The sequence below is a fragment of the Arachis duranensis genome, chromosome 2 (genome assembly GCF_000817695.3).
Source record: "Arachis duranensis cultivar V14167 chromosome 2, aradu.V14167.gnm2.J7QH, whole genome shotgun sequence".
Taxonomy (NCBI): Eukaryota; Viridiplantae; Streptophyta; class Magnoliopsida; order Fabales; family Fabaceae; genus Arachis; species Arachis duranensis.
In genome coordinates this window covers 76,656,639-76,673,056 of record NC_029773.3, presented here as the reverse complement: position 1 = coordinate 76,673,056, position 16,418 = coordinate 76,656,639, and the positions used below count along the sequence as shown (strand labels likewise).

Sequence of the window (16,418 nt, the reverse complement as noted above, 5' to 3'; positions counted from 1 at the left end):
AGGTTGACGTCTAACAACACTCCTCAACGACCTGATAGTATGAAGTAATCTATTTTTACTAAAAACCTCAGAAGAACAAAGCATAATTCCTTCCATTTTTCTAACTCTTGGTTAACCTTTAAAATATGGTTTAATTGTCAAACTCTAACTTATTACCATTATTATAATGAATTGTGAATGACTTAAAAAACTCATTTCTTCATTCATTCAATCCCCTTGACCAAGGTTTTATTCATCTCAGTCATTATAATCATAGAGCTCAAACTATTTACCGAGAGTTGATGGATTCCTTGTTGACTAATCATTAATTCTACAAGTATTTAAATCATACCCAATATCCATTCAACTAGCACCCTAGGGTATTAGGTGTCTAGAATTAAAGTATAATAATACATTGTTAATTACTATGACAGTCGCAGGTCAAAGGAAACTCTATTACTATGTTCATCTTGAGAATATTCTATTCACAAATATACGATAATTATAACCATTAGAAATTCTCAAAATGAGTCAGTTCAATGGTCATATCTCTATATGCACAATCTATATATGTAATTTAATAAATGAGATCTATTAATCTTCATCCAATGAAGACCATTATATATATTGATCTTTTCGGTTTATTAATGTCTTTTTTTAATAATCCTATGACCAAGAACAATTTAGATTAAATTATAAAAGATTCATCTCTCAATATTGTGATTACCATCACAATGATAAATTTCTAAATTTAATCAAGGATATTATTATATTAATATTTTAATATAATAACAATAACAAATTATTTGACACATAATTGATTAGATTGTGGTCATATTACTTATTCCCAACATTTCCATCCTTGGATTTGATAATATCAAAGTTCAACTTTGTCTATGTACACAAATATTTTTTTTTCTTTTTTCAAATGATCATTATTATTTTTCTTTCTTTTATTAAATGAGACATCTTTTCCTCAACCTAATTCAATTTCAGCCACTTCATTCTTAACGAAGAGTAATTTACATAAAAAAGAGTAAAAAATCCAAAAATATTTGTATTATGATTAATGATTATGTTTTTCATTTTTCATTTTGTTTTCAACCTTTTTTAGAAAACCATGGATATCTATAGAAATTTGAGTATCCAGCAAAGATCAAATATAATCCTTGTTACATGTCATGAATGGCTGAGATGGGGTATTGTGTCATGAAAAACGGGACCTCCTGTCCTTTTAGAAATCCATTATCTTTCCTACTTGTAGGAAGTAATTATTATTGTAGTGTTGGTCTATCGCTTTAATATCTCGTTAAATACGTAATTTGGGTAAAAGTATCACTTATTTTTATATTTTATAGTGAAATATTTTGGACACATAAACTTTAAATTAAATCACATATGAATTTTGTTATTTCACCTCTATCTGTTATTAGTGGGGTATTTTTCTTATGTAAACAGGAATATTAATGTTGCTTCACATGTCCTTGATAGAAAGGTATCAGGTCTTGAAAGTTGTGGTTCTGTTGTGTGATCCTCCACCTTTCTTTCCTAGTGTCCCTTTCGATATATGATACATCTTGTTTTTCTAGCTTCGTATAGTGAATAATAAAGCCTTACTTTTAGTGTCGTTAAAAAGAATTTAAAAATAAAAACAAAAAGTATTATCAAGCCAAATTTTAAGCCATTATGAACCCATAGGATTAAAGTCGAACTATATATTAATCTCAATTCAAACCCGATAAGTAAATAAATATATAATTCATACTCATTTGAATTCATATTTTAATTAAGTTTTAATCCATACAGGAAATTTGATAAGAAAAAAAAATAAACGATGTGTATTAATGTTTAGTTTGTTTACACATTTTTGATATTTTTGAAGTAAATTTAAATATTATTTTAAAATTTAAATTGGTGAATATGAATTATCATACCATTTTTCTTCTATCAAATACTTTGTACAATATTGCAGCCAAAATTTAATATAAAAAAAATATTTGAAACTCTTAAAAACAAAAACATCCAAAATTCAAACTCAACAAAAACTCAATTTAGTGGCACTACAAGAAATTATGAATATAACGACCAATTTTTTTTTTAAAATTGATTGCTAAACTCTTAGCGACTGATTTAATGACTGGTTCTAGCAGTTACTAAAACCTTGACGCTAAATTTAAAACGTCGATCGAAGATGGTCGCTAATCATTAGAGATTGATTTTAAACTAAAGCTATCAAACTTTCATCAAATAATATCGGTTGCTAAATAGTGACCAAATTTTTCGTCGTTAAATCAGTTGCTGAGAAAATCAATCGCTAATTAGTGACCAAGCGTTAGTAACCAAATTTTCCGTCGTTGATAATGGCCAGACTATTTGGGGGCTAAATCAATCATTGTTCCTAATTTTCTAATTATAATTTTTTTTACTAAATTTTACATTTATTGTTCTTTTTTATTTTTATATATAATTATAATTCAACAAAATATAAAAATCATCAAACATAAATTTATTAAAATATTACTTTTAAAACTAATTACATCATTTTAATCTTCGAATTTTTTTTATAGTGTGGATTTCATACTAAACTTGTTTGACACCTGATATAATATTGATTAAAATTGACTATAATAGTATTAGTTCTATAGCATTATTCATTTTATAAATAACTAAAGACTTTTTGAATTTGAATATTTTAAAATAAAGATAGTTGGGGTTAGGGATCATGATGAACGGTTAGTCCGTTAAATTCGCAACATGTGGCATCGTCGAAGTGGTCGGAGTAAAGGGAGAGGATCCAGAAATCCCTGGGGTACCGAAAGAAATCATCCCTGTACTCCGACCACGACTAGCAGCCTAATCCGCAACACTTCTACCTGTTGATATGTCTGCAAATATCAAATTATCAAACAATATCAACAACAATTTCTCAGCAAAATAATCATCAATGCAGCAACTAAACAATTAGATAATTCCAAATACTTCAACAATTCAAAACCTAATCTATTGAATTTAACCTAACTTAATCAACCTAAATCCACTAAGATTAGATAATTAAACTGAACTAACTTTGAAACTAATTCAAAATTAAAACTGAAATTCTAATCAAACCTAAATTAAATTAAACTAAAATTAAACAATTATCAAACAATCTCAGCAAAACAGTCAACAACGCAGGAAATAACAAAATTAGAGAATTTCAAACACTTCAACAATTCAAAACCTAATGTATTGAATCTAACCTAAATTAATCGACCTAAATCCACTAAGATTAAAAAACTAAATTGAACTAACTTTGAAACTGATTCAAAATTAAAATTGAAATTCAACTCAAACCTAAATTAAATTAAACTAAAATAAAAGGAATTGAAAAAGAGTTGCTCAAGAACCTATAGTGAAGAACAGAGCAAGAAATAAGGAAAGAAGTGGATGTTGCAGCCTTGGCCGCCAAAGTTGCGATGACGGCAGATGATGGTGACAACAGACGGTGGTGACGGTGAAGGAGAGAGAGAGGAGGAGGGGAAGTAGGAGACGTAGGCGTAAAAGGTTGATGATGACGGAGAGAGGGTGGCAATGACGATCGTTTGATTTACCATCGAAAATTCTAACTGCAAACCATCGCGAGTCACCAAAATACGTCGTTTCACTAAATTCAATTATTCTGACGGTAAATGATGTACTAATCTAATAATTTATTTTTCTCCCAAATATTACTAGTAGATTTACCGTCAAAAAAAAAAATCTGCTGGTAGTTACTTAACCTTACGAATTTGACGTGGTTACTGCCGGTAAATTCGCTACTACTCTACGATGCTCAATTCGACGATAATCAGTGTTTTTCTTGTAGTGGTATATAATAATAAGAAATTAAATTAATTTCTAGTGTCTTGTTTTGATTTGACGATTGAGATACAGTAAAAATTAATTTAAAGATATTACAATTACAATTATGTTTAATCCGTCCAAGTATTTTAGGTTTTTTATTATACTTAAGAATCTCTCTAAATCCTAGGGGTGCACATGGCCCGACCCGGTCCGAAGACTCAGCCCGGCCCCGAACACTTTAGGGGCTAATTTGGTGTGATTTCACCGGGTTTAGAACCGGGTAAGGGTCTCAAAAATAGACCCGATCCTTATTTTGGGTCGGGTCCGGGTCATAGCTCGGGTCACCCGAACTTGGCCCGGTGGCCCGGTCATCATACACAATTAATATTTTGTGTTATTAGTGATGGATTATGGCTATTCTTATGTGAAATTTAAGTATTGTAAACCTTAATATTTTGTGTTATTAGTCATTATAAGACTATAAGTTAATATTTTATTATTTTATGTTTAGAATGCATATTATTATGTTATTTGTATTGATTTAAATATTTGGTGTTATTAGACAATATTAGTATTGATTGTGGTTATGCTTTAATTTTGAAGAAGGGTTGATTCTTGTGTTATTATGTGAATGTTGTGATGTTATGGAATAATTATTTTCCAAAATTTAGAGGTTTAAGAGATGTAGAATCCAACTTTTGGTGATGTCGTGATAAAGTTGATCAAGACCCGGACTTCACCCGGTCTAGACCCGGCTTTAGTGTGGCCCAAAAATAACACGATTTCATCGGGTTTAGGGTCGGGTAAGGGTCTCATAAATAGACCCGGTCATTATTTAGGATTGGGTTCGGGTCAACGCGAACCCGGCTTCACCCGACCCCATGTGCACCCCTACTAAATCCCATACACTAAGAAAGTTAACTTTTAGTGATGATAGCATGAAAGGTGTAGAGGAAAAAAAAGCCTATAGGTATATAACCCTAAAATCCTATAAAAAGTTAAAAACATTTTCTTTTTGTGTCGATAAGATTTAGGGACACTACAAAATAAACTGTCATAATACCACGCACTTATTGTCGTCCTTATTGTCACTATATATATCGTTGACTAATGCATTATGAAAATGTTTTATCCGTGCTATAGCTTCTTAAAAATTTAGATTGTGGACAAGTAGCGTAATTACAAAAAAGAAAATTCTACCCTCTTTGATTAATGTTATAGCTAGGAGAAATATTTATATAGATACAAATTAAAAGTATAAGGAAAAACTTAAAGCAAAACATTGTCTTGCGTTCCAAATAATTATATAAGTAAACATTTGTTTTAAGGAATTTTAATTTATTCTTAAAAAAATGTCTATTAAAATATATTTTCTCATATTTATTTAAAATTTAAAATTTTAATTCTTAGGAATAATTTATTCCGAGAAACAATTTATTACCAAAACTTGAAATTTTTATTCTGTCCCAAGAAATGGATATTTAATATTATCATGTTAAAGGAATAAATTAAAGATTAAAATATAAAATTACTATTATATCTCTCAATTCTTATATTTCTTATAAAAAAACTCTTTCTTTGATTGATATTGAGAGTTTATTATAAAAAATGTGTTTAGTAAAAATTAAACATATTGTCATCATTTATTAATTTTGAAAATATTTAAAAAAATCCAATAATTTATTGTAAACTAAAATATACTTTTTAACTTTGAAACAAATACCTACTAAACCGTTTATATATGATGATAAGTATAACAAATTTTTTCTTGTAAGATTATAATTATAAAGGTTTAACTAACATGTGTGCTAAAGAAACGTAATAAAATTATTATTAACAAAATTAAATAAATACAAAAATACATTGAAAATTAATTTATTATATTTTTAATAAAAAAATTTTCAATTTATTAATCATAACATACATTCTTAAGATACAAGTTAATTAAATCCTAGTTATAATTACATCAACAGAGTGATAAAGGAGTGGTATATTTAGAGGAGAATACTAGGAGGCTAACATTTTGTGATTAATAATATTATTTGATATTGTATCATTTTTTATTTTTTAATTTAATTTATGTTATGTATATAATTATGGTTATATAAATTTTGAAATTTAATTTTGTTTGTTGGATTTTAATAATTAATATGGGACGGATTAGAATATAGACTTTTACTATTTGCGAGTAAGAACGATATGAGTTCTATATGAATAATTGTAGGGTAAGACGGAATCGGATAGAACAAAAATTAGTCTTATTATCACCTTTATAAAAAGATTGATTTTTTTAACAAAAGTTGAAATTATTTTAAAAATTAAGAATTTAATTTATTAACAGAAATATGTATAATAAAATAACATAACTTAATTTATTCTTGACAATATTGAAAAATAATATTTCACAACCATTTGTAACAGAGAGCAAACAATTTTTTTATAATACTCGAATATAATATTTTCAAGCATAATATTATTGAAAATATTTTTTTTTGGGTAAATTATATCTACAAATTAAACCAACAATACGCGTTTGTGTTGAATAGTTTAATTTCACATAATTTTTATCCTCTTTTAGCTATAATGATTTATTACTAGCCAGTGTAAATCATTCTCACCAACAACGAGTTATCAGGAACAAAAAAGAGAGAAATTAAATAAATCGTTCTAAACCAAAATGATTTACCAAGGAAGAAAGACTTTTTTTTGTTTTTAATAAAAAGAGCTCAACACATTAAAATAGAGTATATAAGAATAAAGAATACAACAAAATACAAGACATTAAACACAAACAAAAAGTATAATTTGTTGTCATTTTTGACATTGTCATCAACAACCAATACCACACTAATTTTTGTAACTTAAAAATGACCTAGTCTTAATTTCTTCAACACCTGTTTTTGAACTCTGGAATGCTCTGCTATTCCGTTCCAATAACTAACAAAATGTTTCAGATAATCGCAAAGAAACCTATCAGTCACTTCTTTTGCTCAGACTTATAACCTGATACTCCAATCCAACTCTCAAAAGACTTTTTAACAGTTTCCGACATGGTTCAAGCTCTATTAGCACACGTCAATCAAGCGCACCACACATGCCACGTAAACTCAACCAAAAAACAAATAATGATACATAAATTCTATATCTTTTTACACAAAATATAGGAGCTAAGCCTCAGAGTGGTCCCTGAAGTTACACTCGTGCTTTAAAGTAGTCCCTAAAATTATTAATTACCCAAATTGGTACCTGAAGTTAGACGCCGGGACTCAGTGTTGTCCTTCCGGCACATTTCCTCCAGGTGGCGTCATCGGAAAGCTGATGTGGCTAATTTGGTGACACGCGGGCAAGGCTAAAACGACGTAGTTTTGTTGGTGGCGCGTAAATGGCCGAATACGACGTCGTTTCACTCCAAAAGTTGGTTTTGAAGACTCCCCCATCAAACGTTAACGTAACGCATTGTCTTCCCTCCCTCAAAATACAACACAAACCCCTCCTCCCTTGTACTCGTCAATGGCGGTGGTTGGATTGTTGTAACTGTTGCGATTTCTGTGGAGCACGACTGCTATATAGGATCAGATATCATCATCTGCCTCAAACGAAGACTGTATCGAAGGCCAGTCTCTCTGAAAAAGGTAAGGAAAAAAGGAAAAATATAATGTGATATAAGGAATGCTCTGTTTTTTGTTAAGGTTGTTAGTTAATGTCTTCAGTAGGTAGAAACAATTTTTTGGAGTGTAATCTGTCGGTATGCATGTTTGTGTTTCGCAATATTTAGCTAGGGTTTGATCGCAACTAGTTTTCAGAGTGGTTAGGCTAATGAAAGTGTTGACTGTATAAGGGCTGTTTGTCATGGAGAAATGCTATTTCTTATCTATTATGCTTTGCTTTGTTTGTCATGGGGAAATGCTATTTCTTATCTATTATGCTTTGCTGCATTTACAGTTAATGTGGTTTCCAACTTGTTAATATGGTTGAAGATGATGAGGTTGATCATGAAATTTTGTTTCTAAATTGCAGATGGGAGATCCTTGGATTACCATCATATTTCACCATGGAGGCTTATTTGTCACAGAGCGTGATGGAACTGTGAATTACAGTGGTGGACAGATTTTTGAGTTGCCGAGAATTGACGTAGACACTGTGGATGTATTTTTTATCCGAGACTACTATAAGACACTTGGGTATGACAATGTGACTCACTGTTGGTGGCTGGTGCCTAATAGGCCATTGCAAAGAGGGCTTAGAGCTTTGACACATGACAAAGAACTCATGGAGATGTGTTATGCTGCTCAGACCAACAAGGGAGTTGCCCATGTGTATTATGAACATGGGGTCTCTGAACCTGTGTTTGATGAGAAAACAGGACTAGCATCATCCAAAGGCAAGGAGTTGATAGTGCTACCAGACCCTATTCCACATACATACCCCAGCATCAATGTGACAACCAATACAATTTCCACCACATCAACACCGATTCCAACCTCAGAACCAATGAACACCACAATTCCTACTCCAACAACAATCCCCCCAACTATGCCTACTGATAAAGGTATTTCAGGACCAAAGCATAAGAGTCACACTACTGCAACTTCTGTTAGTTATTCCAAATCACCACCCAAAGAAATGGCAGCACCCACAGCTGCTGCTCCCAGTGTTAAGCCCACCCCACCACCAAAAACAATGGCCAAACCCACAGTTGCCACTACTTCTAAGCCCAACCCACGACCAAAAAGAATGGGCCAGTCCACTGCTGCTGCTACTACGAAGCCCAACCCACCACCAAAGTCAACGGCCCAGCCCACTTCAAAACCTGTAACAAGATCAACATCACAAAAATTAAGGAGGTCTGATATACCAAAGAAAGGCCCTCAGAAAGTAAAGAATGCAGCATTACATGCTAGGAGGCCTTTAACAAGATCAGCTGCAACTGGAACTTTTAGAAGAGCATCTGTTAAGGGAAAAGATCCTGAGACTGTGTTTGTTAGCTTGCCTAGTGAGGAAGAATCTTCAGACTCCCATGACAGTTATGATAGTGTAGAGGACGAACCGTATAGGCCTGCTGCTGATGATGTCTCTAGTGTGGAAGAAGACGTGGTTGGAAAGAGATCAACTGGAAAGAAGAGTGATGCTAAAAAGAGGACTACAACAGATAATAAAGAAGTTAATGAAAAGAGTTCAGTTATGCTTGAGGATGATGGGATTGTGTGTGCAGAGTCAGGGTCTGAAGATGATGAATTCTTCTTTGGGCCGATTCCAAAGGTTGGTGAAACGGGAGCATATTATGATGCTCAAGATGGAGCTTATGATGAATCTGATGGTGGAGAGTCTTGGCACTCTGAGGAAATGAAGACTCCACCGAACTCTGAGGATGAGTTAGATGAGGTTGAGTCAGATGAGGTGTTTTTGGTATTTAGGGAAGGAGGAAGGTTTGGTGAGCTTAAACTAAAGGTTGGGATGAAATTTAATTCTAAGATGGAATTCAAGGAAGCTGTTCGTGAGTACTGTGTCCAGGAGGGAAGGCGAATCTGGTGGAAGAAGAATGACAATTTAAGGATGAGGGCTGTTTGTAAGGGAGAGGAGTGTGGCTGGGTAGTATATGCTTCCATGGACAGTGAGGGTAACTGCTGGCAGATCAAGACATTTATGGACGATCACACTTGTCCTAGAGAGACTAAGAACAGGCTAGCTAATAGGAAGTGGCTGGGTTGCAAATTGGTTAGGAAATTAAGGAAATATCCCAACCTTAGACATTGTGAAGCTGCCCAGTACTTTAAGAGCAAGTGCGACTTGGACCTCAACAAGTCTTCACTGACAAGGGCTCTAGGGGATGCTAGGGCCATAGTTTATGGAGATGCTGCTGCCCAGTATGGTATGGTTAGGGATTACGGGTTGACATTACTGAAAACTAATCCTGGCTCCACTGTGAGTATTGGTGTTACACCTCATCCCAATCCTGATGAAGATCCAACCTTTGATAGGATGTACATTTGCCTTGATGGGTGTAAAAGAGGGTTCAAGGCTGGCTGCAGACCACTTATAGGGTTGGATGGGGCATTTCTAAAAACAAAACATGGTGGTCAAATCCTCTCTGCAATTGGTCAAGACGCAAACAATCACATTTATGTGATTGCTTATACAATAGTGTCCATCAAAAACACGGATAATTGGCGATGGTTTCTGGAATTGCTGCACCAAGACTTGGGTGACTACAAGCAACATGGTTGGTGTTTTATTTCAGACATGCAAAAGGTATACATATCTATTGCTAGTTATCCTAAGTAACAGTTGTGATTCTTAGATATACCTGCTGCTGAGTAGTGAATAATAGTAGTATAAATTGAATAATTGTTGTGTAAATTAAATAATTTTTGAATTGAATATCTGCTGGTTTACAAACACAAATCTGTTTACTTAGATTGAGTAATTGTTGTATGCTGCATAGTTGATGGTTACATTATAGGGGTACTATCTGTGTACTCAGCTAAGCTAAGGTCCAAGTTGTGTAAATTAAATAATTGTTGAATTGAATATTTGCTGGTTTATAAACACAAATTTGTTTACTTAGATTGAGTAATTATTGTATGCTACATAGTTGATGGTTGCATTATAGGAGGTAGTATCTGTATACTCAACTAAGCTAAGGTTCAAGTTGTGTAAATTAAATAATTGTTGAATTGAATATCTGCTGGTTTATAAACACAAATCTGTTTACTTAGATTGAGTAATTGTTATATGCTGCATAGTTGATGGTTGCATTATAGGAGGTAGTATCTGTGTACTCAACTAAGCTAAGGTCCAAGTTGTGTAAATTAAATAATTGTTGAGTTGAATATCTGCTGGTTTATGAACACAAATCTCTTTACTTAGATTGAGTAATTGTTGTATGCTGCGTAGTTGATGGTTGCATTATAGGGGGTAGTATCTGTGTAATCAGCTAACCCAAGGACCACGTTGATGTCACTTACACAACTTTAGGGACCACTCTGAGTTCATTAAAATAACATTAGGGACCTTTTTGAGGCTCGATTTGAAACTTTGTGACTGGCTTGTTGAATTTGCAGGGTCTTATTCATGCAGTTCAGGATGTGTTCCCAAATGTCCATCACAGATTCTGTGTATGGCATTTATGGAGGAACTTCAACAAACAGTGGAAGGATAATCAGCTTAGAGGTTTGCTTTGGGAGTGTGCACGGTCTACGACTCAAGAGGAATTTGTGGAAGGGATGAAAAAATTGGAAAGGCTAAATAAGGATGCTTGGAGTTATCTATGCAAATGGCCAAAGAATTCATGGAGCAGGGCATTCTTCAGCATTGCACCAAAAATGGACAATATCTGCAATAATGCATGTGAGGTTTTCAACTCACGGATCAAGGACCCTAGAGCCAAGCCTATTATCACACTGTTGGAGGAGGTCAGGATGTACATCATGAGATCTATAGCCAGGAACAAGGTGAAGTTGAGGAACAGTGACGGGATTTTACCTCCAATACAGAAAAGTAGGTTGGAAAAGATAAGAAAGGAATCAAAAAAATGGGTTCCCATGTGGTCTGGTGATGCAGATTACGAAATATTTGAAGTTCATGGGTGGCCTACAAATATGGCTGTGGACTTAGGCAAGAGATCATGCACCTGTGGTTTTTGGCAACTAAGTGGTATGAATTTTTTATGCATATTTTTTAATTTTTTTTATTTTCGATTTGCAGTTCAAATTATGTTTATGTATGGCTGTGATGTTCTATGTAGGGATGCCATGTGTGCATGCATGTGCCCTTTGGCCCGGGCTGGTAGAAGGCCAGATGAATTCTGTCATAGCTGGTTGACCATGGAAGCATACAACAACACCTATGGCTTCCATATAAATCCAATTCCTGGCCAGGCACTGTGGGAGAAATCACCTTATAATAGACCTCAAGCACCAAAATTCAAGAAGAAGCCAGGGCCAATCAAGAAGAAAAGAAGAAAGGATGCTGATAAAGAGCCAAGTAAAGGCAAGAAGCAGAAGACCTCAATGAAAAGAGTTCATAAAAAAGGACATTGTCGCTATTGTGGTGAATCTGGTCACACAAAGAGGAACTGTCATAAGAGGGCCGTTGATGAAGAATCAGCTGCTGTGGCGGCGGCTGCTGCTGCTGCTAATTCTGATGCTAATGGAGGTGAGGTCAACAATTCTGCTCCAACTGCTGCTGTAAATGGTGGTGATGCCCCAACTGTGTCACAGGATCAGGTTGAGATTCAACTTGATCTTAGTCAGCCTATTATGTCAGAAACTGATGACTCGCAACAGGTGGGTAATATTATTTACCCATATATATACATGTATTGTGGTCATACATTAATTTTTCTTAGTCACATTAAATTTTTGGTGTTTCATACATAGGTGCAACAACCTCCTGTTCGGCCATCGAAACTGCCTCCTAAGAGAAAGTTATCCACACCCAGTGCTACCACCCAACCATCCAGCACCCCATCTGCAAGCACTCCATCTCTTCCATCTGCAAGTACTCCATCTGCAAGCACTCTCCTAACAAGTAGTCAGCCTGCAAGCACTGAAACAGCAACGAATCTACCAGCAATGCGATTTGTGCCTAATCCGGGATTCAAGCCACCCAGAACCAAGAATTAGTGACTTAGTTTTTTATATTTAGGGACAGTATGGTGTCTTTATTTCTCTGTTTTGCTGAAGTGATGTACTGTGTATGCTTTCTTGCTTACAATTTCAGTGTTGGAGATTGAAAGTTATGACACTTATGTTTTGAAAACTCTGATATAGTTGGTGACTATTGTTCTGGCTTTATAATGCCTTATTTTGGATGTAATCACTACCATATGAAATATGAATTATGACTTTCTTGAAAAGATCTGTGACAAATTTTTGGTTTTATTTTGCACTCTCATATGCAATTAAGATGCTTTCCAAACACTATAAACTCCTATTATTCTGCTCCAACATATGCAAGCACACTAGTCTCAATCACTTTAATTTTCATTTCTTTCAAACAAACTGACAGGTACAACTACAGCAACAACATGCATAATTCATGTGTTTCTTCCCAGAAACAATTGGCCAAACTGTCTATCTAACTTTAAGACAAGAATAGCTACTGTAACCAGCAGCATAAATACAAACACCAAAACTCCACCCACTTTTAGAACCCTAACTTCAGACTCTAATCTTCCAAGTTTCCAAGCAAACTTCATCTTCCACTCTTCATTGTCAATTGAAGGGCTTGCTCTACCATCACATGTGATCACATCTTCTTCAAGAATTTTATCAATCCACATAAACAAACCACACCACTTCTTGCCTACAGTCTGCACCAAGGTAAAAGAATCAACCAAATTTATATCCAAAATTACAGCAAACAACAACAACAACAACCACTTACATTGTAGTTTGGGCAACCCACGAAGGGTCTCCCTGGATTAGAATCCGTCATTGACCATCGCAGCACTGGTCTCAAACCGCATCTGCACCATTCTGGCAAACGCGAATCCCTGTTCCTGTTCATTCTTCTCATGATGCTTCCAAACGATCGTGGGTTGTTCGAGCTTCCAGCAGCATTGCTCGCGCTAGCCATTGTCGTCTGGGTATCAAGATACTGCAGAGAAACCAACGGAAGAGACCAGAAGAGAAGAGAAGGGCACTGGAGGTTGATCTTCAGATTTGGGAATTAGGGATTTTAAACTTCGAATTAGGGACCAAATTGGGTCAATAAAATTCGTTCTTCCACCTCAGCTAGCCGTTATGATTGTCCGCGTGTCACCAAATTAGCCACATCCGCTTTCCGATGACGCCACCTGGAGAAAATGTGCCGGAAGGACAACACTGAGTCTCGGCGTCTAACTTCAGGTACCAATTTGGGTAATTAATAATTTTAGGGACTACTTTAAAGCACGAGTGTAACTTTAGGGACCACTCTGAGGCTTAGCTCGAAAATGTAGATATTATCATTATGATTAATAATCTCGAGTCTACTCAGTCTCTCTTTCGTATTGATCCTGCCTACTAAAACGAACCATGCAAAAAGTTCAACTCTTGGAGGAACTAAGTCTCTCCATATGGTACTAGTGAAGTTGTAACTTGTGATGTTTTTCGGGAGAGTAGTCTCTTTCTGCAACACATGTACAAATGAGTTAGTGAAAAAATATCTCTTTTTGTCATATTTTCATACAACTGTATCCTCTCTACCAACTGATAATTTTACAATCCGTAACCGATCATAAAATTGGTTGAACAACTCTAACTTTTATTGGAATAGTTCTCTCTTTTATTCGAAGCTCCATACCCATTTTAAACCATTTCAAAACTTACTGTCTCCTATTATAAATTATGAAAGAAGAAAGACTTATAGAAATTTTTTTTTGATAATATTATAGTAAAAAATGTTTTTGAATGAAGAGTGAAGATGGATTTTTTTTTATAAGAGAGAATGTCAAAAAAGTATGTGCAAGACAAATATCGATTAATTTAGTGAAAGTTTTCATTCTTCACCCAATTTTTTTGATCGATTTATATGAGCATTTTTCTTTGATAAATTGTTTTTGCTTAAAACGATTTATATGTAGTCCTTTAATAATTTTTTTCCGAAATATCAATTGTTGGTAAGAACGATTTACGCTAGTCAATAGTACATTATTGTAGCTCATATGATTTACATGAAGTAAGTAGAGGATAGAGTTTAGAAATACAGTAAAAAATTAATTTAGGGCATGCGTACAATAGTAATTATTAGTTTAATTTATATGCGTGATTTACCTAATTTCTTTTAGAATATATTTTTAACATTAAGCTTGTATGAGAAACAATTCCATTATCTATCTGTATCTAAAAAGAAAAGAACAAAGTTTTAAAAGATTGATTTTTTTTTAATTTTTTGTAAGATACACAAAAAATATCATTCGAATATGAAAATTTTCTAAGAGATTTTTTTCCCAGCCAAAAGAAAATATAGCCTTAGTGCTTTTTTCTTTTTAAACCAAAGTTTTAATAATGTATTATGCAATCGTGAGTGTTGTCATGTCATATTTATATTTGTCTAGAAATTAAAGACTTGAAATAATTTCACCCACCATTGTCAATTCGAATATGATTTACATTGCCGCATCCATTGAATGTTAATTATGCAATCTATCCTTTCACACACATACAAACAACAAGAACAAGATCCATAAATTAAAAGTAAGTAGCCTTTAGTCTTTCAATTGATTACAAAATAGAGCACGTGCTTAGTGTGCTTATATTTCATTTTTCCCATAGTTGCATCAATCTTCACTCTTTGAATATTTCACAACCTAATGAAGCATATATTCTGTGAGATGAAGTTGAATCGTAACGAAAATAATGCATTCTTTTACTTGGATAATTCATTTGATCATATTAAAATATAAAATTTCTTTTGTTGCATAATCGTCTAAACTGGAAGGACCCATTTTATTAATTAATAGTAAAATATTTTATATTTGAACATGCATGGTCAAATTATTTTAAGATAATTGAGATGATTATTGTAACTCAATTTTGAAAATCCTTTTTTCTGATGAGATGGGGCCCAAAAATTGATAAGAATTTGGGCTTGTGAGAATCAATGATCAGATTGATGTAGATGTTTTTTTTTTTCATAATTTTTTTCCTTGTTTTGGTTTTTATTGATAGAAGGCTATCTCTGGAAGAATCGAATGCATGCAATTTAATGGACGGTGGTCCCATATATTCATATATATGAACAACAAATATGCCATTTTTGTTTTTCATTTCCTCCTTTTTCAATCGATTTTCCATCGGTGTGCAGATTCACTTCACATTTCACAAAGATTTTTCTGCTGTGTAGTGTATGCTTCAACGCGTGATCAAACAGATATATGGTCACTGCTAACCTGGATTGATGTATTTGAATATAATAGTTGATTCATTGTTTTGAAAAAAATAAATTTGTAAATAGTTACTATTTATGCAAATCATACCATTATATATAATTTATAATTTGGAACTGAAAATATTTGGTGGCAAAAAAAATTTAGCCAAAATTAATTAGAACTTATTTTATTATTTAGTATTTATTAATTATTGTTATTTAATATTCATTAATTGCTAATTGTTATAACAATTAATGAATGTTAAAGAAGATAAATTTTTGCCTTTTTTGTTTCTTTAATATTACCAAATTTGAAAATATTTGCTAATAAAAAATATTAGCTGTAAAACTCAGTTAATTAACGGCTAATTAACCCATAAATGAGAATTTATTCTAGAAAGCCCAAAATGTGATTTTTATGGCTAAATGTGATAGAGGAGACTGAGACAAGAATTTCGGTACCAGTTTTATAGAAATCGGACCAAGATTGGACCGAACGGGCCAAACCGGGCCAACCAGACCAAAAGTGGGCCCTTGGCCCAACATAACTAGACCAAAACCCTAGTTTTCAGCATTATCTCTCCTCACTAAACACACTCACATGCTGAAAATGGAGGCTATGGAGGGAAGAACACTCTCTCAAGTTCTTTCTCTCACTTGATCTTCAAACCACCATAACTTTTGATCTAGAGCTCTGATTGCCGCTCCGTTTGCGGCCACGCGTTCACCGCGGAGAGCTCTACAAAACCCATACAATTAATCTT

General features: G+C 33.6%; 2 protein-coding genes across 2 annotated transcripts; one reads left to right on the top strand and one right to left on the bottom strand.

The window, feature by feature from the left end:
- The first annotated feature begins 10,707 nt into the window (after window positions 1-10,707).
- LOC127744971 (uncharacterized) lies at window positions 10,708-12,425 on the top strand. Its single transcript, XM_052257884.1, has 3 exons — window positions 10,708-11,454; window positions 11,546-12,086; window positions 12,180-12,425. Exons 1-3 carry the CDS (start codon window positions 11,426-11,428, stop codon window positions 12,423-12,425), a joined length of 816 nt encoding a protein of 271 aa, XP_052113844.1. The 5' UTR covers window positions 10,708-11,425.
- A 413-nt stretch (window positions 12,426-12,838) lies between these two features.
- Window positions 12,839-13,438, bottom strand: LOC110278235 (uncharacterized). Its single transcript, XM_021136477.2, has 2 exons — window positions 13,189-13,438; window positions 12,839-13,114 (listed from the first exon to the last, which is right to left on the bottom strand). Exons 1-2 carry the CDS (start codon window positions 13,378-13,380, stop codon window positions 12,839-12,841), a joined length of 468 nt encoding a protein of 155 aa, XP_020992136.1. The 5' UTR covers window positions 13,381-13,438.
- Between the last annotated feature and the right edge of the window lie 2,980 nt (window positions 13,439-16,418).